The 22,500-nt window shown below is 57.0% G+C and overlaps 1 protein-coding gene across 2 annotated transcripts in view; it reads left to right on the top strand.

Annotated features, from left to right (window-relative positions):
* Positions 1-22,500, top strand: part of SMOC2 (SPARC related modular calcium binding 2) — a 53,731-nt gene that overhangs the window by 2,120 nt on the left and 29,111 nt on the right. For both annotated transcript variants that reach the window (XM_060205172.1, XM_060205173.1), the window contains exon 2: positions 19,340-19,511. In XM_060205172.1, coding sequence (XP_060061155.1) covers positions 19,340-19,511 — 172 coding nt within the window. The remainder of the gene's footprint in view (positions 1-19,339; positions 19,512-22,500) is intronic.

The following is a 22,500-nucleotide window of genomic DNA, read 5'->3' as shown; positions in this document are numbered from 1 at the left end:
ACACGTGCACACACAGGCATTTGGTCCCGGGCTCGCTTGTCCCTGAGTCCCACCCCCAAGTCTGTTCTCTGCTTTGACACTTGGCTTCCTGCCTCTTGTCCTTTGTGGGTGAGAGCAGAGACAGTGAGGCCAGCTATTCCGGATGGGGGTCCCCTGTGCCGGGAGCACTGTAGCTGGGGGCACCCCTCTTTACTGCACTGCCCCCAGAACACTGTGCCTTGAAGACTCTGTGCTCTGAGTCGCATGAGGGAGGGACTCCTGTGATGTCAGTCGTTTGGGGGTGACCAGGGTTTCTGCCACTGATCAGCTTCCCTGGGCTGCCTCTTTACTTCATGTTAGGGTGGTGGAGGGAGGGCGAGGAGAGGGAGGGCGATGGGGCTTCCACGGGGCTCAGGGCTGGGACCCAAGGTCTGGAGCTTGGAGAGGCTGGCATGCTCCAGGGTGAGCTGCCACCTGCCATGGAGAGATTGGAAGCCCCCACCCCCCATTACATGGGCACCCCTTCTCCCCACCAGCCTGGGCATCCAGAGTTTAATTCTGAGTTGGGGCATGGTCTTTCACTCTGTGGGCATGCCTCTGCGCTGAGCCTGGGGCAGGGTCGGTGAGTGGGGTGCAGTGTGACTCCAGTCAGAGCCCCCCCCAGCATCACCCAGGGTCAGAGCCCCCCTAGCCTCACCCAGGGTCAGAGCCCCCCCCCCAGCCTCACTCAGGGTCAAAGCCCCCAGCCTCACCCAAGGTCAGAGCCCTCCCCCAGCCAGCCTTGCCAAGGGTCAGAGCCCCCCCAGACTTACCCAGGGTCAGAGCACCCCCCAAGCCTAATCCATAATCCTAATCCACCAGGCCATGGTGTCTTATTCACCGTGAAAGGGGTGCCTACAACAGAGGCAGGGCAAGTCTCCATCTTCCCACTCAGAATCCAGTCAGTACCCACGATGAACTCACTTAGGATCCCACTCAGGACACACTTAGAACACACTTGTCCTGGAGTGTAGGCCTGGGGCAGGGCTGGGGGCGGCCATGGTCGCTTATGCCAGGCAGAGCTGGGGACGGTGACTTGTCTGGACTCAGGCCTGGGGCAGGGCTGGGGACGGTGATTAGTTCTGGGCTGAAGGTGTCACTGTAGGAGTGAGTGATTCCCCAGCTCACCCCATGGCAGCATCCACAAGAGGCTGACTGGCACCTGTGTGCCGGGCTTGGAAAGCCTGCTTCTCAGTGGAGCCCGACACCCCACCCAGCCTGGTCTTCCCAAAGGGTAGTTTGTCACTGTGACTTGGGACTCTCCCAAGGGGCCTTGCCCTCCCCTGGTCACCTCCCTCACCCCTGTGCACCTGCTGGGTGATGGCTCCTCCCCTCTGCGATGGCCGGGCTGGCCTGCAGGTTCCGTCTGGAAGATGTCACTGGTGGCTTTGCTTTCTCTGAAGCCATGTCACCTCCCTCTGTGGGGGTTCCATGGTGGGGAGGGCTTCCCTGTGAGCTCCTGAGAAGGCGGCATAGGCCCAGGACACCCCTGCCATGTGACCTGGGGTCAGGGCCTGGGCAGTCCCTGACCACTGCTTTTGGAAGCCCCTGAATTTGGTTTTGTCACTGCTTCAAGTGCTGGTCTGTGTGTCTGCTGGCACCCAGCCCCTGGGTGCGGTTTGGATGGGCCTTTTTGACCAAGGGACAAGGCCTGAGTTGACCGAGCCCTGGCCTGAGGGAGGACACGGACCCCGAGTACAGCCCTGCAGCTGTCAAGGCTGGTCAGACCCCCCAGCCTTGTCCAGGGTCATAGCTCCCCCATCTCACCTTGTCCAGGGTCAAAGCCCCCCCCCGCAGCCTCACCCAGGGTCAGTCAGCTGGGTGAGCACGTGGGGACTGGGTGCACACATGGGGGGGCTGGGTCTGGCTCCCCTCACAGCCCCAGGCAGGGGTGTTGGGCCTGAGGCCCTTGCCAGCCCCCTGATGGTGAGGCCACAGAGCAGGGGGGGGGGGGTGGCTGCTTCCTCATATGCAGAAAGAAAGGGGACACTGTCCTTCGGCACGTGCAGGACACTGGGCACCAGGCAAGTGTCAGGGTTCTGCTCTGGAAGGTCCCTGTTCTACCATCGTCCCCCATGGAGCCCTCACTGTGGGGACAGAGGCACCATGTCCTCTCACTCCCTCAGGCCTGGGCTCTGGGAATCTTCTCAGGGAGGGAGGTGTACAGGACTACAGCCACTGTTGTTGCTCAGAGATCTACAGACTGGAAGAAGCAGGGGGGGGCTCTATGCCCACACATGCAGCACCCAGGCTCCAACTTGGGGCCCGCAAGGCCTTCCCTCTACCATGTCCTGCCTTCTGCCACTCAGCGGAGGCTCTGAGAAGCTGGGCGTGGTGTCCCAGCATGGCCTGAAAGCACTGGTGTCTCTCTGGTCCCTTGCATGTGGGGCCTTCCCCCAGGGACTGTGTCCCCTTACCCTGAAGACCTGTGCTGGCTGTGAAGGTGGCTGCACCTCTGGGAGACGCCCCAGCTGGACACTCTGCCCCTGCGACAGCCCTCCCCCCCTCCACCAAGCCAAGCATGGCATCCCCAGGCTGCAGGAAGCTGGGCTCTGCTGGCCACAGGGCCCCGGCCTTCCTCAGAGCAGGGACCCTCTGTGCTTGGTACCTGTGTGACTCCCAGCACCCAGCTGTCCCCACTGTGGTCAGCACACACAGACCCTGTCCTGAGCACGGACTTGTGCCCTGAGTGAGGGGTGAGTGGGGTCAGACTTGCCTGGGACATGGAGAGGTGCGCCCCCTGATGGGTCAGTGGCCCATGATCTCAAGCCTGGGCTTGACCCCTTCCCCTGCTGGGGGCCAGTGTCCAGCTGGGCCTTCGCAGGATGTCTGTCTGTACAGAGTTCAGGTTCTGCGCTGTCTAGCTGGGTCGTTCAGATTTGGCGGTGTGGACAGTCTAGAATTTGCTGTATCTGTGTGCAAGTTCGATACTAGTATCTGTGTGGTCCACACGTCACAGTGTGTGTGTGTCTGTGTGGTCCACACGTCACAGTGTGTGTGTGTCTGTGTGGTCCACACGTCACAGTGTGTGTGTGTGTGTCTGTGTGGTCCACATGTCACAGTGTGTGTGTGTGTCTGTGTCTGTGTGGTCCACACGTCACAGTGTATGTACTTCAGATGTCATAGTGTGTGTCTGTAGTCCAGGTGTCACACTGTGTCTATGTAGCCCAGATGTCACCGTGTGTCTGTGTAACCCACATGTGTAGTAGTCCAGATGTTACACTGTGTGTGTGTAGCCCAGATGTCACCGTGTGTCTGTGTAGCCCACATGTCACACTGTCTGTGTGTAGTTCAGGTGTCAGTGTGTGTGTGTGTGTGTGTGTGTGTGTGTGTAGCCCAGACGTCACCGTGCGTCTGTGGGTAGCCTAGGTTTGCAGTGTCTGTGTGTGTCTGTGTAGTTCAGCTGTCATCCTGTATGCAGATCATGCCTGGGCTTTGCCATGCGTCTAGTGGGTCTACAAGTTAGTGCTGTGCGCAGGCTGTGTTGTGCCTGGGCTTTGTCATGCATCTAGTGGGTCTACAAGTTGGCGCTGTGTGCAGGTTGTGTCGTGTCTGGCTTTGTCACGTGTTTAGTGGGTCTACAAGTTGGCGCTGTGTGCAGGCTGTGTCGTGTCTGGCTTTGTCACGCGTCTAGTGGGTCTACAAGTTGGCGCTTTGTGCAGGCTGTGTCGTGCCTGGGCTTTGTCACGCGTCTGGTGGGTCTACAAGTTGGCGCTGTGTGCAGGTTGTGTCGTGTCTGGCTTTGTCACGCATCTAGTGGGTCTACAAGTTGGCGCTGTGTGCAGGTTGTGTCATGTCTGGATTTGTCACGCGTCTAGTGGGTCTACAAGTTGGCGCTGTGTGCAGGCTGTGTCGTGTCTGGCTTTGCCACGTGTCTGGGTGGGTCATTCAGATGCTGCAGCCCCACCTAGCTGTGCAGGTTGGGACTGTTCTCAGCCCCTCGGGGACAGGGAAGCCAGCCCAGCTCTGGCCTGAATGGACACACCCTCCTGCAGATGCCCACCGGGCTGCTTTTCCTCTGCGCTGGCGCTGCCACAGCTTCCAGTCCGGCCTGAGCTCATGTGGCTGGAGTCACCATCCCTGGGTGCTCCTGGCACCTCTCCTCTCCCACTCTGCCAGGGACAGGTGTGCACAGGGCTCAGCCCCTCCTTCTGGAGACTTCCATTCTAACACACCGGCAGCTCACAGAGCCCCTTGCCGCTCTCTGGCAAGGGGCCCTGGGGTGGAGGGAGGCCGCCTCTTTTCTGCCAAGGTGTCTATCCCTCTGGGTCCTAGTGGGGACACTCATCTGTTAAGGGAGTGTCATCTTTGGGCCTCCTCTTCTGGGAGGTCTCACCAGCTTGTTGTGTGGTGGATTTGGCCCAGAGCAGTAATGGCAGTGGAGGTCACACTGGGGATCAGGGCTGGGTGATGCCCACCTAGAAAAGTGCACATTTTGCCGTGTGTGTGGCCAAGGTCGAGCTCCTGACACCTCTTGGGAGCAGCTGCACAGAGGAAGCTTTGGACACGAGGCCCCTCATCTCTCCTCCTCCTCTTGCTCCATCTCTCTCGCCCTCCCTCTCTCTCTCCATCTCTCCATCTCTCTCTCCCTCTCCCTCTCTCTCTTTCTCTGTAATTAAAAGAAGCAAAAGGAGTCCACTGGGATGTCACATGGCTGTGGGGACAGGGCGTTGCCAGGGGCTGTGTCCAGTGAAGTCAGGGTATTTAGTATGGACACACCCCCCCAGTGTGTCCTCCTGTCCTCTGTGACCTGTGCCTGCACTCTCCCTTGTGACCTGAGGTCATATTCTGTGACCTTTGGGCTGGGGTCCTGCCTGGAAGTGAGGGCGCGTCCAAGCACAGGGACTCAGGGATGTGTGGGACTCAGTGGCCCGTCCACACTGCTGCCCCACCTCCCCCTGGTGGTCACCTCTGTCCTGCCTGCTCCACACTCCTCTCCCTCAGCCCAAGCCGGACAGACATGCAGACACTCCCTGGAGTGCAGAGGGCGGTCTCTGTGTCTCTGTCTCTTCCCTTTCTGTCTCTGACTTGTCGCTTCTGTCTCCATCTCTAAATCTCCGTCTTCCTCTCTGTGTCGCTCTTGATCTCTGTGCCTGTGTTTGTCACTCTCTGCTTCTATCTCAACCTCTCTTATCTGCACGTGTCTGTTTATCTCTCTGTTCTGTCTCCAGCCCCCTCTGTTGTGGTTTCTCTCTTGGCCTCCAAGCAGGGCCCCAGCAGGCCCAGCGAGCAGGTGACTCAGCTGCGAGCCCAGGCGCAGACCCTGCAGACCAGATCAGCCTGGGCTGCAGTCTTGAACCAACTCTTCACTTTCCTGCTGGAACCTTCTGGGCTTCCCAGTCTCTGGGAGTGGAAGTACCCTTTTAGCAGCAGCTGGGACATAGAACTCCTCACACCTGAGATGCAGACAGGGACCTAGGGGCCTGGGTCACACGGAGGGGCTGTGGACACTGGGCAGGCATGGCGGCCAGGGTCTCTTATACCCATGGGGTGCAAGGCCAGTCAGGACTGTGCAGATGTCCTGCTTGGACACCTGAATGCCGCATCCCAGGGTTGGGGCCCATGTGACGGGGGCCTGGGGGAGCCCTGCCAGGAGTCAGCTGCACAGCTAGGAGGTCTCCAAGGACCTCCAAGTCATAGGGGGGCATGAAAGCCCGAGGCCTTCCAGGGGCTCAGGGCCAGAGCTCAGGCAGTTTCAGGTATGATGCTGGGGTCTCTGTGCAGAAGTGAGGTCGTGGATCTCTACCGGTATGGAGTTGGGGTCTCTGTACAGGTATGAAGTGGGGGGAGGTCTCTGCAGGTGTGAATTAGGGGTCCCTGTGCAGATGGGAAGGGGGGTCTCTGTGCGAGTGTGGAGTGGAGTCTCTCTGCAGCTGTGGAGTTGGGGTGCAAGGTCAGAGGTGATGTCGGGGGCGTCTCTGCTGCTGGTACAGCTGCTGGGTGATGTGTGTTTAGGGAAGCTTCTGCTCCAGAGCCCCTTTTGTGGGGATGCACCTCCCCCAGCCCCCACACGACCGGGCCTCACTTCCGGTCCGTCTACAAGTGCATTTGCTGTGACAGAGGATTAAATGTGTCACAGAGTCGCACCTCCATTTGCTTCTGTCCTGGCTGTCACTTCTCTGAGCAGAGCCAGAGAGGAAGTGTAGGAAGTGGGCTCATCAGAGGGGTCCCCTGAGGGCGCAGGGATGGGACCCCCCGGAGGGAGACCTAGCCCAGAGGTCCTGCCCCCAGCCTCGGTCTGAGGTCTCTCCTTCACCGCCACCGATGACAGCTGCAGGCATTCCCACAAGTGCACTGAGCTGACAGGGTCACCGCCAAGCACCCCCCACCCCCGCCCCGCCAACCCCAGGCGGTAGGGGCAGCGCCATTTCTGGCTGGATGTTCTTACTCCCGGGTGTGTTAGTGTTTGGAATTGCTTTTGCTGTGAAGAAATACACGTGTTCTCCAAGAAGAAAACGACATTGGAGATTATCAGCCAGAGACGGCTCAGACAGTTGGCTCCGCTAGCATTCCCCGAGCTCCGGCCATATGTAAACGCTCTGTCTGTCTGTCTGTCTGTCTGGGGTGCAGAAACCAGTCTGTTTGCTGCAGCTGTGTGCTGTTCACACCATGTCACCACAGGCCCCTCCTGCCTCCCTCCCACCGGCCTGCCTGTCTTCCTCCCTTCCTTCCTCGCTCCCTCCCTCCCTTCCTTCCTCCCTTCCTTCCTCGCTCCCTCCCTCCCTCCCTTCCTTCCTTCCTTCCTTCCTTCCTTCCTTCCTTCCTCCCTTCCTCCCTCTGTTCCTCCCTTCTCAGCAGTGTTATGCCTGGGGCTTGGTGCCTGCATGACTCCACCGTTCCCTGTGGCCATTTCTTCTCTTTTTCTTTTTGACAGAAAGTAACTGACACACACACACACACAGAGAGATAGAGAGTCAGAGAGACAGACAGGAGATCCCCCCTGCACCACTGCTCTGCTATGTGCAGCCTTCAGCTTTTAAAGACGTTTTATGGTTGAACTTGCAAAGACTCCTGCTATCTAAAGGTTTCCGGAGTTCTCTCCAGACAGTGGTGCTTGACTCCACACTACCACCATAAAAACAGATACTCTCGAGCAGTATTGTATTAACAGATGCTTGGTGGTAATATTGCATTAACAGATGCTTGGGAGCACTACGACCGTAACAATGTTCTGGAGAATAGGAGAATACTGCGATTCTCTGGCGCACTGTGTCACTGTGTCACTGTTTGTGTCACAACGTTGTGCTGACAGGTATTCTGGACCACTATTTTAAAAAAATTGTTATTAGTGGTTTAATATTGATTTGCAAAATCATAAGATAACAGTGGTACAATTTCACACCGTTCCCACCACCGGAGCTCTGTGTCCCCATCCCCTAAACTGGAAACTGTGGTGGTTCTCCCAAGGTCACAGATATGGGTTGACTATTATTTCTAGAACTATCTACATTTATATGTATTTGTCTTTTCTTTCTGTGGTCCTGCTTCTCCCTTTCTAAGTCACACCTGCATCTATTGTTACTTCTGAATAGCTATACTTCCTTTTGTCCTCTTCTTGCTCCTGGTCCTGATGGAATGGAATTCAGAGCCCTCTGGTCACCTTCCCCCTAGCATTTCTCCTCCTCTAGAAGTATGGACCAACATTCTTTTTGGGGTAGAGAAGGTGGGAGGTCTGGCTTCTATAATTGCTTCTCTATTGGACATGGGTGTTGGCAGGTGGATCCACACCCCCAGCCTGCGTCTGTCTGTCCCTAGTGGAGCAGGACTCTGGGGAGGGGAGGCTCCAGGACACAATTTTAAGGTCCTCTGCCCAGGGAGGTCAGGATGGATTCATAGTAGCGTCTGCAACTTGGTGTCCAAAAGTCAATAAGATATAAAGCAGGACAAAATTTTTAATAAGCAGGAACCATAAAGTAGGAGTAGAGCAGATGAGAATAGGGACCTTAAGGTGGAAAGAAGCTGGGAAGTTTATTGTAGGCATGTTCCATGTGGCCAATGACTTTAGCAATTTTTGCTTGAGTTTGATAGCTAACATGCAGATGGACTAAAAATATTGTCTGGGAAGATGGTGTCAGAGTTAAGAATAGGGCTAGAAAGCTGGATTAGGGCAGAGAGTAGCTCCCAAACTTGAAGAAAATCTATGAATATAATTAACCATTTACCCCATTGGTCTGAGCCAGGGCCCATGTCTATTCCTATTCAGCACAGGAGCCTGTGTGACCTCTGAGTCCCTGTCAGTCTGAGCTCGCAGTCCCTGGTCACAGCTGGGAACATTCTAGGCTGCACTCATTTCAGGACCCGTCTTCCTGGAGCGGCAGAGTAGGCTGACCGGCCTCCCTTCAGGGAGTGGGGGGTCCCCGCCATTGCTGCTCTACAGTGAGGGCAGGTCCTGGAGAGGCCGCAGGAAGGCTGGTGATGACGTTCCTGAGGGAGATGACCGGCGATGGTGCAGAGAGGGGTCCGTTAGAGGTCTAGGCCCATTGTGTCTATGGCAGAATCTAGGGGTTCCTTGGCTAGGGCCCCAGGCAATGAGGCAGCCTGGCAGTGACCAAAAATGCCATTGTTAAGTGAGCTAGTTCTGGAGTACTCCTATAGAGACTCGGGAGCTGTGCTGTGCTAGGTGCTCTGGAGCTGTGCTGTGGTAACAGTGCTCCGAGGGGATCTGTAACTAGGAGCTGTGCTGTGTTAACAAAGCGGCTCTGAGTGTGTTAGTACAACGGATCAATACTGTAGTAACAGCTACACTGGCGCAGTGCTGTGTTACTGGATACTCAGAGGCAATGCTGCAGTAACAGGCACACTGATGCAGTGCTGCAGTGACCCACTCTGGAGCAAGTCTGTGTTAACAGGTGCCCTGGCTCATGGTTGTGCCAAGAATGTGGAGAACTGTGTATAAAGAGGTACTCTGGAGTGATGCTGTTAGCAGCTACTCTGGAGCAGTGCTGTGCTAACGGATGCTCAGAGCAATGCTATAGTGATAGATACTCTGAAACAATGCTATAGTAACAGATACTCGGAAGCAATGCTATGGTAACGGATGCTCAGAAGCAATGCTTTAGTAACGGGTGCTCGGAAGCAATGCTATAGTAACAGATACTCGGAAGCAATGCTTTAGTAACAGATACTCGGAAGCAATGCTTTAGTAACGGATACTCGGAAGCAATGCTTTAGTAACGGGTGCTCGGAAGCAATGCTTTAGTAACGGATACTCGGAAGCAATGCTTTAGTAACGGGTGCTCGGAAGCAATGCTATAGTAACAGATACTCGGAAGCAATGCTTTAGTAATGGATACTCGGAAGCAATGCTTTAGTAACAGATACTCGGAAGCAATGCTATAGTAACGGATGCTCGGAAGCAATGCTATAGTAACGGATACTCAGAAGCAATGCTTTAGTAACGGGTGCTCGGAAGCAATGCTATAGTAACGGGTGCTCGGAAGCAATGCTATAGTAATGGATACTCGGAAGCAATGCTTTAGTAATGGATACTTGGAAGCAATGCTTTAGTAACGGATACTCGGAAGCAATGTTATAGTAACGGATACTCAGAAGCAATGTTTTAGTAATGGATACTCGGAAGCAATGCTTTAGTAATGGATACTCGGAAGCAATGCTTTAGTAACGGATACTCGGAAGCAATGTTATAGTAACGGGTGCTCGGAAGCAATGCTATAGTAACGGATACTCGGAAGCAATGCTTTAGTAACGGATACTCGGAAGCAAAGCTATAGTAACGGATACTCGGAAGCAATGCTTTAGTAATGGATACTCGGAAGCAATGCTATAGTAACGGATACTCGGAAGCAATGCTTTAGTAATGGATACTCGGAAGCAATGCTTTAGTAACGGATACTCGGAAGCAATGTTATAGTAACGGATACTCGGAAGCAATGCTTTAGTAACGGATACTCGGAAGCAATGCTATAGTAACGGATACTCGGAAGCAATGCTTTAGTAATGGATACTCGGAAGCAATGCTTTAGTAACGGATACTCAGAAGCAATGCTTTAGTAATGGATACCCTAGCACAGTGCTATCATAGCAGCTACTCTGGCACAGCGCCATAGTAACAGATACTCAGGAGCAGTGCTGTGTTAAAGCCGCGAGTGAGCAATGAAAGCGTAGGATGCTGCCAGGGAGGGGGCTTCCTAGCCACCAGGGAGCACCAGGTCCTGCACACTCCACTGGGCAGAGTCCTGTGTTCTGATGCCCAGCCCTCGTGGGAGGTGAGATGTGCCCATCCCAGCAGGCCCACCCCAGGGGCTGAGGTCGTTCTGGGAACTTCTCCTGCAGACAGCCCCTGTGCGCACTGCCTCCCCTCCGCAGGGCCGAGGCTCCACAGCACAGGCCTGCTGCTCTCAGAACTCCACATTGTCGTCGCTCTTGGGGACGGCCATGGGTCCTGCAGCCTTGCTCTCTTGCCGCTTCCGTCCTTGGGCAAGGGGGGGGGGGGGCGGAGGGTCTGCCTTGGCTCTTCGCCTGAGCCTCTTCAGCATAGGCCACAGGCAGCCGCCGAGGCCCGTCCCAGTGCTCACGTCCTCACAGAGGCCTCCCGCAACTGCCAGCTGTGGTGTGGCTCAGAGACCTGTCTCTGCTCCTGGACCCTTGCTGGCTGGACAGTGGGGAGAATTCCCTCCCTTGGAAAGTGTGAGTCATCCCGGACAGAACCTGGACGCGTCACTGTGTGGTTTTCTGATGTGAAACAAGCCGTATTTTTTGTGCCATGGGACGCATTTCTGGAAGCCTGGTGGGACGGCAGATGAAGCTGGGGTGTCCCGCTGGGTGGCAGGAGCTGTGGCCTTGGGGGTCAGAGGTGGGGCGGAGGCTGGGGATGGTATCTGGAGGTCTCTTTCGCTGACCTTCCCCCCTCCCAGCCCGAGCAGGTTCCAGAAGTCTCTAGGAGGAAGTGCACTTCTCACAGTTTGGAGCCCACGTGATGCCTGGCTCTCAGCACCGGTCCCCATGGGCCGCACCTGCACCTCCATGCTGGGGAGCCAAGGCCTTGGCCTTGAGTGATGGAGGAGGTGCCAGAAACCAGCCCACGTGGGCTCCCTGGGGACACCCCAGCTGGGGGAGCAGGGGCTGCGCCTGGACCCCAGATGAGCCCCTCCAAGGCCCTCAGGAGGGGGCCATCTGCCAGTTTGCTGGGGTGGCTCCCAGCACTGAGCCTTCCCTCTGCTAAAAAATATTTTATTTTTTTTCTTAATGAGAGAGAAATATACAGAGAGAGAGAGAGAGAGACCAGAGCCCTGCTCAGCTCTGGCTGGGGATGGTGATGTGGTGGTGCTGGGGATGGAACCTGGGACCTTAGAGCTTCAGGCAGGAGAGTCTTTTTCTATAACCATTGTGCTGTTTCCCCAGGCCTTTAAAGATATTTATTTTATTTTATGTTCCCTTTAGGGGTTATCACTGGGGCTCAGTGCCAGCACTACAAATCCACTGCTCCTGTGGCCATTTTTTTCCCATTTTATTGGATAGGACAGAGAGAAATGGAGAGAGGAGGGGAAGACAGAGAGGGAGAGAGAAAGATAGACACCTGCAGACTTGCTTCACTGCTTGTGAAGCTTCCCCCCTGCAGGTGGGGAGTGGGGGTTTGAACCAGGATCCTTGTGTAGGTCCTTGTGCTTTGTAGTATGTGCACTTAACTGAGGGCACCTCTGTCCACCCCCTTTTATTTTATTTTAGTGAGAGGTATGCAGAGAAAAATATAGAGAGACTAGAGCCCTGCTCAGCTCTGGCAGATGGTGGTGCTGGGGATTGAACCTGGGACCTCAGAGCCTTGGGTTTGAAAGTTCTCTCTGAGGAACCCCTGTGCTGCCTTCCTGTCCGGCACTGAGCGTTCTCATCAGCCTCTTATTCTCATCATCTACCCTTTAAATGTGCAGTTTATTTGTTCTCTTAAACCAAACTTTATCTGTTTGCTCTGGTTTACACTGCAGGAGCACTCGGGCCAGTGAACCAGACGCTGCCACCGCAGTGAAGCAGCCGTCTCCCTGCTCCCCGCCCCCTGGCCTCCCTCGGTCTGTCAGCATGGAGGGCGCATCTGCAGCCCTGTGCTCATCTCTGTGCTTCAGTGATTTCCCCATAAGCGGAACCGCCCTGCACCCTTCTTTTATTTCCTGACTGAGTTCCTTCAGAAACATCACCTCCAGATCCATCAGTTGTTCCTAAAGGCACAGTGTTGTCTTTTTAATGGCAGAGTGGTATTCCACCTTTCCCGCTGTTTCTGTATCCAGTCATCTGTGGAGGGGGATTTAGGTAGACCCCTGTTTGGGCTGCTGCGAGCAGAGCTGCCTGCAACACAGGCTGTAGGGTCCCACCATTTCGTGTCCTTTGGAGAAACACCCATCACTGGTCATCATTGCTGAGCCATGAGCTGCTTCCAGGGGGCAGCCCCAGGACCTTGTGTGGACAGGAGCTGTGGCGAAGCAGCCTCACAGGGCTGGCATTCCGAGAGAGAGAGAGAGAGAGAGAGAGAGAGAGAGAAGGAGAAAAGAGAAGAGAAGAGGAGAGGAGAGACAGAGGGAGAGAGAGAGGAGAGAGAGACAGAGGGAGAGAGAGGAGAGAGAGACACAGAGGGAGAGAGAGAAAGAAGAAGAGAGAAGAGGAGAGACAGAGGTAGAGAGAGAGAAGAGAGAGAAGAGAAGAGGAGAGGAGAGGAGAGAGAGACAGGGAGAGAGAGAGGAGAGAGACAGAGGGAGAGAGAGAGGAGAGAGAGACAGAGGGAGAGAGAGAGGAGAGAGAGACAGGGAGAGAGAGGAGAGAGAGAGGGGAGAGAGAGAGGAGGGGGGGAGAGAGAGAGAGGAGAGAGAGGAGAGAGAGACAAAGGGGGAGAGAGAGGAGAGAGAGAGGAGAGAACCCACAGCACTGCACTGCCAGGTCATCTGCAGTGCTCCCATGTAGTGCTGGGCTCACGAGCGGTAGGGTGTGGGCTCTGCCAGGTGGGCCCTGCTTTAGTTTTCTGAGGGTTTGCATGTTGCCTCCCATAGAGGCTTCCCAGCCTCTTTCTGAGACAGAACGAGACACATGTCACGTGCATCCATGGAGACAGGGGCCCAGAGCAGCCCATTCCTGCACTCCAGTCCCTGTTTCCCCAGAGTCCTGGCCCTTCAGAACAGCCCAGATAGCTGGGAAGTCTGTTCTGGAACATTCCTTGACCCCATGGGGCCCCTCCCATAGCAGTGGACAAACAGACCCGCCAGAGCCACAGGGTCCATTAGACGTGATCGCGTGTCCATCTGTGTGGGAAGGCCCCCCATGCCTGTCCCAGAGATGATGCAGGAAGGGGCAGGGTAGCCATGCTTCTGTCCTCACTCTCATATCTGCCCAGCTGGTGGCTTTTCTGGGGTACGATTTTTCATCTTTGGTCCCTTTCGCACCTGTCCCCTGTCCCCTGTTCCTGAGGCCCCGTGCAGCAGAGACAGCCATCTCCTCTGGACAGACTGCCCCTGGAGACCCTGACAGCCACAGCTTGGGAGGAGTCTGCCTTCCCACCTGAGGCAGTTCTGACACGAGGGACAGCTGGGCTAGGGTGGCTTTGTACACCTCTGACTCACAGTGAGACTGCAAGCCACCCTGGGACTCTGTCCCCCACAGCTTGGCTCAGCCCCCTGGCCCAGCACCAGCTGCCCCCCAGAGGAGAGCAGAGGGGGCTTGGGGCCTGTGTCCATCCCTGAGCCCACAGCAGCCTGGACACCTGGTGTGTGTCCTGAGCACATTTGGGGTCACCAGCTCAGATAAACTCGTGGCTCCAGCTAGGCATTTTGGGAGCAGTGGAATGCAGAGGGCCAGGCTCCAGGGGGCGGCCATGGGGGTTCCTGACCTGTCTCCACAGCTCTCTCAGGCCAGGGCTTGGGGTCTGCCTGTGCCCTGGGGAGCCCTGCCCGGCTCTCTCCTCCCTGAAGGCCGAGCGGAAATTTCCAGCCCTCAGCACACCCTCTGCTCACGCTTCCCACGTCCTTGACCCAGGCTGGAATTAGAAGCCATAATTTTCTCCGGGCTCACTCTGCTCCTGGGAAACACATAAAGCGTTCCGGCATCTATTCATTTTCACGGACTTGGCTGGTCCGAGCAGCCCCGTGTGACTTAGTGCCGGTGTCCAGTGCCCAGCCAAGGTCTCGGAGGCCCGGGGGAGGCTGTGTGTGTCACTGGGGACTGAACCCAGGGCCCTGAACATGCTGGGGGCAGCAGAGCGGCTCTGGGATCATGCTTCCAAGTGTTCCAGAAAGGAGACTCCACAACGCTGCTCCACCGTCAGCAGACGGGGACTCTGTACAGCCATCTGCTTTGGATGCTGAGCTGCCTGTGGGGGTCCCTGTGCCCCCACCTTCTCACACCCTCTGACAGCCTGTGGCCTCTTTCCTGCCTGCTCTCTGCTCCACTGCTCATGAAGTGACTCTCCTGAAGGCGGGGAGTGGGGGCTCGAACCTGGGCCCTTTACATGGTAATGTGTAAAGGACCCAACACACCAGCGCTGGGAGCCCCCATGGAGTATTTTTAGCAAGACTTTGGGGGTACGGGCCCCTCAGACTCTGCTGCCTCTTACCCCAGCTCAGGCAGAGCATCAACGCTGTCTCAGAGTCATAGACATCAGTCCTGACAGTGCAGAACTGGGTGTGAACCCCGGATCCAACCCTCCTCGGATACCCCAGTTGCACAGCTGTCTGCAGAAAGGCTGGCAGGGTGGGAGTGGGGAGACCCAGACTTGAGGGTGCCACTGTCTGAGCCACCACCATGTCACAGCTGGGATGAGGGGCCAGTGTCGTCTCAGGAGGGTCACTCGGGGGAGGTGCTGCAGAGATGCTGCAGGGTGCGGTGGGCACCCACACCCCGGGCTCTGTCCCTGAGGGACGGCTCAACACACACACAGAGGGGAGGCAGGGAAGGGGAGAGAAGCAGAGAGAGGGGAGAACCCACAGCATCTCTCCACTGTCTTCAGAGTTTCCCCTGGTGCTATGGTTTTCCCACGTGGTGCTGGGGTTTGAACCCGGGGCATTGCCTGCAGTAAGGCTTGTGTCCTTGGGATGAGCTGCTTCCTGGCCTGTTAGTTCTGGCTTTGGACTTGCCTCCGGAGCATCTGGGAGGTGATCTGAGCACAGCACTGCTGGCTCTGCTCCCCGGAGCACGGAAGTTCCTGGGCTCCGTCCAGACTTGCCATGGACCCGCTACAAGAAGGTGAGAGCAGGGCTGAGGGGTCTCCCTGGGCCCAGGCCCCAGCCTGCACTGTGATGGATGTGTTCCATCAGAGAGGGACATGCCACCCCAAGGGGCTTGTCCTCTGCTGGGAGCCCTTCCTGCCCACTCCTGGCTGTAGGCTGCCCTTCTCCTCAGAGACCACTCCCTGGGCGGGAGGGGAAGCACCTAGGGCAGGTACCTGCACGCACCTGGCTCACCTGGCGACTCCTCCAGGTGCGGGGCTCGGGGCTGGTGGCTCAGGGCCCACTGCCCAGAGTGCTGACGTGCCCAGCTGAGTCCTCCCTGCCCTGCGGCCCGGCTGGCTTCCCTGGGATCTGAGATGTCGTGGCTGGTTGGCACGTGAGAAAAACCTGCCCCAGGAGCAGGGGGTTCCAGGACCCCACCCCCAGGGAAGCTGGCCACATCCAGGGTGACCCCAGGGCTCCTGAGCTTGACCCTGTGGAAATTTGGTATTTTTAAAAAATACCAAACTGTTGATATAAAAATATCACAAAGATGCAAGGTTAAGGACATCAATACAACAGACATGTCCTCATCATCCAAAAGAAATTGGCTGTGTTATCTTTTTTTTCATTATTTTTTTATCGGGGGTATCTTGGTTTGCAGGACACTTGTTGGCACAGGGGTACAATTTCCTATCTTGCCATGAAAGGTGTCTGCAACCCCCCCCCCACAGCCCTGGTCCTCCTCCACCATCAGCACCAGGACCTGAAAGACCCCCCTCCCCTACCCGAGTCCTTTACTTTGGTGCAATCCATCAAACCCAGTCCAAGTTCTGCTTTGTGCTACCCCTTCTGTTCTTACTTCTCCACTTCTGTCCATGAGTGAGACCATCCCATCTTCATCCTTCTCTTGCTGGCTGACCTCACTTCACAGGATGCCTTCAAGCTCCATCCAAGATGAAGTGAAGGAGGAGACATCATCCTTCTTCATAGCTGAGTAGTATTCCATCGTGCATAGAGACCACAGCTACCTTCTGTCTTTTCCAAAGAATCACCATAGGGCCGGGGAGACAGCTCAGCCTAGTGGAGAACTGACTTGCCTGTTCAAGGCCCAGAGACCCCCGTCATCCTCTGGTCACCTTCTGTGGGACCTGAGCAAGGCTCTCCACTGAGGACAGGCCTCCAGGACAGGCCTATGTGCTCTGTATGGCCCTCACCCCTGGCCCCGGAACTTTCACTGCTAAGCACTCCAGGGCAGCCACCTCCAGGCTGTGGGGCTGCTGGGCTGGCTCTCAGGGGCTGTGGCCCCCAGGGGTGATCTCTGATGTGGACTGCATCCTCAGGGGGCATACCCTGTGGAACCCCCATATGCCAGCCTAGCCACCCAGCCTGTAAGCCCCAGGCAGGGGACAGGTCCCACCAGCTCTGAAGTCAGAGAACAGCACAGGGCTGTCTGGCCACATCCTCTGTCACTGACCAACCAGCAAAGCCTGGGGCCCACCAAGTAGCCATGGTCTGCTATGGCCTGGTTCTCTGCACGGCTGGTGCGGCCTGGTTCTCTGAGCTGGTGTGGCCTGGTCATGTGCATGGCCAGGGTGGCCTGGCTACCTGCTAACTGTCCCCCCTGAGTGACCTCACTGGCCTTGTGCTGTGACCAAGGCACTGAGACTGGGGGGCTGCAGAGACAGTAACAGCAGTGACACCCCCAGGCTCAGCTCTTGCTGGACTGGGCTACAGACTAGTGACCCCTGGCTCTGGGGGGGGGGTTCCTCCTCTGAGCTTTCGTTGGGGGAGGGGGGCAGGGGGCTTTGATTCTTCTGGGGGTGGAGTGGGGCTGTGTGCAGTGGGTATGGGCAGACCATCTGGGGACACCTCCCTGAGCGTGTCCTCCCGTCCGTGGGAGCCAGCCTGGCCCATCTCCACTCCTGCACCTCTGCCGCACCCCACCCCACGTGCTGGGCTCAGAAGCAGCTCTCCGAGTCTCAGCGCTCAGAACCCGCCCCTGGTCTTGCACCGTAGGTCACAGGAACCTCTGTAACGGGTAATTTCGGGCAATTTGTTCTAAATGCTTTCAAATGAGCAGGAGCCTCAGAAGAGAAACTCTTGGCTGTGGGCCTGGGGACGTCACTGCAGGGGCGGGGGAGGGCGGCCCTGTGTCCTTCTTTGAGCGCCTGGCACACAGAGGTGGGGAGGAGTAAGGGGGTGGGCATTAAGCTCTCCTCCTGCGCACAGTTTGCTGACCAGGGAAGCCCTGGCTCACCCCCTGCCCACCCCCCTCCCCAGCCATCTGCTTCATGATTCCCAGAGGCAGCCTCCAGGCTGGGCACCACACCTGCTCACCACCTAGAGAGGCAGGGTCCTGGCCAGAGACCAGCAAGACATGGGAACCCCCTTTCTCCACCAGGTGGGCCTGGTACTCAGGCCTCAGACATGTCCTGGGTGGGGACCCTCTTCAGACTCCCCTGTCTCCACCTCTGGTCCCTGTCAGAGCCCCCTGCTCCTCCCACCCCATGACTCCCCTGCCTGGGCTGGCCTCTCACTCCCTTCCAGAATCTTCTTCTTCAGGTGCTCAATTTACCTCTGGTACTCCGCAGTCCCATCCACTCAGCGCTGCCTGTGACCACTTCCCTTCTGTCCCCCTACCTCTGGGTGACAGCTTGCCCCCCACATAGCAGCTGGAAGCCATCTTACACCCTCGGGTGTCCCCAGGGATTGGATCTGACTCCAGCTGCAAGGGAAAGCTTTCCGACATCATGCTCAGCTCTCACCTCTTTCTGTTTGTCAGCCACCTTGAGCTAAGTTTTCAGGCAGAAAAAGGGGATAGAGGGAGATAAATAGAAAGAGAGAACATAGCACCCATGGGAGCTTCCTCCGGTGCAGTGGGGGCCTGACTCAAGCCTGGATGTTGCCCGTATCAATCAGTGCAGCGCACTGTCCTGTCCAGGTGAGTGGTCCTGCCGTGGTTGTTTCTGTTCTCACTGTGGCACCGGTCTTGCTCCCCACTGGGCTGGCTGTCTCACTGCTTCATTGGGAGAGAAAGAGAGGTGGAGAGAGAGAGAGGGAGAGGGAGAGGGAGAGGGAGAGGGAGAGGGAGAGGGAGAGGGAGAGGGAGAGGGAGAGGGAGAGGGAGAGGGAGAGGGAGATGTCGACATGGTGCTCCAAAGTCCATAGATCTGGGGCTTGAACCTGGACCCACAAATCCACTGGTAAAGCTGCCTCTGTCCTTTCTGAAACAAGAGCCGTGTATCTGCCTACGTGTGAGAGAGAAGAGCGTGGACATCTGGTCACTGCATGCTCACTGCCTGCTCGCTGCAGACACACCGGCCAGCTGAGGGGGCACGTCTTGCCTCTCCAAAACCCTCAGTGCTCCGGGAACTCCTCCTCTCTCCTTCCCAGCCAGCTGGGCTGTGTGTGCACAGGTGCAAGGACAGAGGAGGCCGAGATCCCAGGGAGTGGGGGTTGGGGGGGCCCACACATGATAAAGACTGGGGTACCATCACAGCTGGGGTACCATCACAGCTGGGGTACCATCACAGCTGCTCAGCAGGGGTGTGGCCCGGGGCAGGTCTCCCCACGCATGGCTGATGGGGTCTGCTGTTTCGGGGTGCCCTGTGGTGCCTGGGGGTGGGCAGACGGTGCTTGGTGGCTGTGAGGACCAGGTGGTGGGTCAGAACCTGGACACCAAAGTAAGGGGACTCTGTGTGTGTGTGTGTGTGGGGGGGATTTTCACGTCCTGGTGCGTGATGGCGGAGGAGGACCTGAGAGAGAGTTTTACACATGGACCAACAACTACATGCACTGTTGACTATAAATCATTAACCTCCCCAACAACAACAACAAAAAAAAAATAGGAAGGGGACGGGGAGACCCATTTGCCATGGTTCTTGCCCCCTGGGGAACATTCTGGAGTCTTGTGCGAGGTCCCTGCCGGAGCCTGGTGCCGCCTGGGGAAGGTGTGCGGGCTGCTCTCTCTTTTCTGCCGGCAGACAAGGGGGCGGCTGATGGGGTGTGGGGGTTCACATGGGCACAAGCGGGTGTTTGTGGCCCCCGACTCCACACAGGGGTCTGTCTCTCCGGGTGAAGTGGGCCTGAGTGAGGGTCACTTGTGGTCCACGGTGGCCCCCAGGCACATCCAGTCTGCAGGCCCCCTGCCCTGAGTCCACCTTCTTGTCCTCCCCACCCAGTTTCTCCGAGTGGACCAAGACCGGGACAAGGACTGCAGCCAGGACTGTGGGGGCGCCCCCCAGAGGCCACTGTGTGCTTCGGACGGCCGCACCTTCCTGTCCCGATGTGAGTTCCAGCGTGCCAAGTGTAAGGACCCACAGCTGGACGTGGCCTACCGCGGGAACTGCCGGGGTGAGCGCACATGGGCATGGGGCATAGGGTGGGGGCTGGCCCCCAGGGCTGCACCACTAGACGGGGCTCAACAGGGGGTGGTAAAAAATAAAAAGGAACTGGGAGCTGGGCCGTGGTGCACCTTCTTAAGCACACATGTTGCCCTGTGTGAGGACCCGGGTTCAAGCTCCCACTCCCCATTTATGCGGGAGGGAGGAAGCTGACCAGGGGTGAAACAGGGCTGCAGGTGTCTCTCTGTCTCTCTCCTTCTCTATCACTGCTCTCCTCTCAATCTCTCTCCATCTTATCAAGTTAAAATAAATAAGCAACCGTCCAGGTAGTGGGTACACCTGGCCGAGTGCGGCTGTTACCATGAGTCAGCGGATGTCCTCAGACGTCAGGACGAGTGAGACGCCCTGCTCTGGACGGCCCTCACGAGAGGCACGGCAGCCCTGCAGCTCCCCCAGTGCTGCAGTGCTCACGCGCCCCGTCAGGGCTGGAGCACACAGCCAGCAGGGTCTCTCCCAGTGAGCTCTGTGGGAGCCGCCCGCCCGTGGTGGTCGCTGAGTCCCCAAGCTCTCGAGCGGAGCCTGAGGACTTGGGTAAGTTTGAGCTGGCTTCTCATGTCTTTCAAGAAAAGTTTCAGGCCCATCTGGGCACACACACACACACACTCACTCTCTCTCTCTCTCTCACACACACACACTTACATTCTATCACATACTATACTCTCTCTCTCACACACACACTCTGTCTCTCTCACACACACATACATTCTATCACATACTTACACTCTCACACACACACACACTCTCTCTCACACACACACATTCTATCACACACTTACACACACACTCATACATTCTATCACATACACTGTCTCTCTCACACACATACATTCTATCACATACTTATACTCTCTCTCACACACTCTCTCACACAGACTCTCTCTCACACACACTCTCTCTCACACACTCTCTCACACACACACTCTCTCTCACACACACACACTCTCACACACACACTCTCTCTCACACACACTCTCACACACACACTGTCTCACACACACATACATTCTATCACATACTTACACTCTCTCACACACACACACTGTGCACAGGAATTGCATGCCTCCAGGTTCTAGTCCCAGCAGTAGCCGGAGTTTCTCAGCGCTCAGGTTGGAAGAGTGAGTCAGTGAGTTCACTGACGGCTGCGGGCCTTTTCCAGGTGTGTGTTGGGCCCTGGGCTGCTCCCCATGTACAGAAACACTGAGCTCATGAGCCAAGCAGACCCCAGCCGGGCGGCTTGCTCCCAGTTGGAGAGACAGAGAGAGGAGAGAATCGGAGCGTCACTGGGCACGTGTGATGCCGGGGACTGAACACAACCCCTGCTTCAGAGCACCCCCTTTCTGCCTCCAGGGTCATCACTGGGGCTCAGGGACAGCGCTATGAATCCACTGCTCGCTCCCGGTGGCCATTTTTTCCATTTTACTGGATACGACAGAGAAGAATTGAGAGGAGAGGGGGGATAGAGAGGAGGAGAGAAAAAGAGACATCTGCAGACCTGCTTCGCCACTTGTGAAGCGTCCCCCCTGCAGGTGGGGAGCCCGGGATTTGAACCCGAATCCTTGTTATGGGTCCTTGCGCTTAGTAGTGTGTGTGCTTAACCGTGCACCACCCAGAGCGCAGTTCTTTATCCACGACACCACCTCCTGGGCCACACTCCCCTTCAAACGTAACATAGCAGCCCCTGAAGAGGAGTGGGGCGGGGGTGGGGGGCTCATCACTGAACGGCCCGTTCTGGACCCCCCCCCAACGCCCCTCGGGTCCCACAGAGGCGCTTTGCCGGTAGAGCCAGGGCAGGGCTCACAGCGCGTCTTAATTTTTGTTTTCCTTTGCGAGCTCAGTCAGACTGTCCTGTTGTGATCTTGTTTCTGTTCTGAGACATTAACACTATTTATTTACTTTTGTGAGAGAGCAGGGCCTCTGGCAGCCGTGGAGCCTGGGAGCAAACCAGGACCTCACACAGGCGGCCCTGAACTTTATCCACGGAGCCGCCTCCCCAGCTCCTGCTTCCTTTCCAATAGTTCCAATAGTAGTCACTTGTCTGGTAGGATGGGGGCCTTGCCGACGTGTGATTTCACGGCTCCAAGCCACTTGGGTTCACTCACACGGAGAGGGCCGAAGACACGCCAGCGTCAGAGCTTCCCCCCGTGTTATGGTACCTCCCACATGGTGTCCGGGCTCAAGTTCTGTGTGGTGGTGCCATGGAGACAGAGGTGTGGCGCCTCTATCCAAGGACAGGTCACGGGGGGGGGGGGGGGGGGGGGACACCGGCCTCTCTCAGGGCCTCTGCCTGGCCGGCTCTCTGAGAAGGCACCTTAAGAGATGTTTCTCTTCCATGCAGAACCCCACAGGAGGCAGGCAGAGAAACTGCGTTCCTCTCTGTCCCGTGTGGTCCTGGGTTCGAGTGAACCACAGGTCACCATCACTGTACTGTCAGGCCGGACAGGGGCCGAGCCCAGCAGGATGGGCTCTGGGTCTCGAGCTGGTGGCCAGATGGTCAGTGGCTGCCCCACAGACACCAGCAGAGGACACGTCTGAACGTCTGAGCCGACACTCGGAGTCCCTGAGACGCTCGGGGTGGCGGGCAGCAGACCGTTCGGACCCCCTGTGCCATCAGCTGGGGGAGTGCAGGCCCCCCGGGGCAGAGGCCATGGCACGCGTGGGGTCCCAGCTGGGGCCTGTGAAGGAGATATGCGGACGCAGTGTGGACGCCCGGTTCCCGGACCCCCTGGCCGATGGGGGGGTGGGGGCTGAGCCCTGGGGGCAGCTGCTGGGAGGCCCCGGCTAGCCTAATGTCATGCTGTCCCTGCCAAACCAGAGGCCAGGACACGGTCACTGTGGGGTCCCAGGACAAAGGCTGAGGAGGCCAGGCTTCTGGGACGGGGTGTCCACATAGCAGGGCGGCCTCTGTCCCTCACACAGGCCAGGGCCTTTGCGCTGCTATT

The sequence above is a fragment of the Erinaceus europaeus genome, chromosome 13, assembly GCF_950295315.1.
Source record: "Erinaceus europaeus chromosome 13, mEriEur2.1, whole genome shotgun sequence".
NCBI classification, from domain to species: Eukaryota; Metazoa; Chordata; class Mammalia; order Eulipotyphla; family Erinaceidae; genus Erinaceus; species Erinaceus europaeus.
This window is presented reverse-complemented; position numbering and strand designations above follow the sequence as displayed.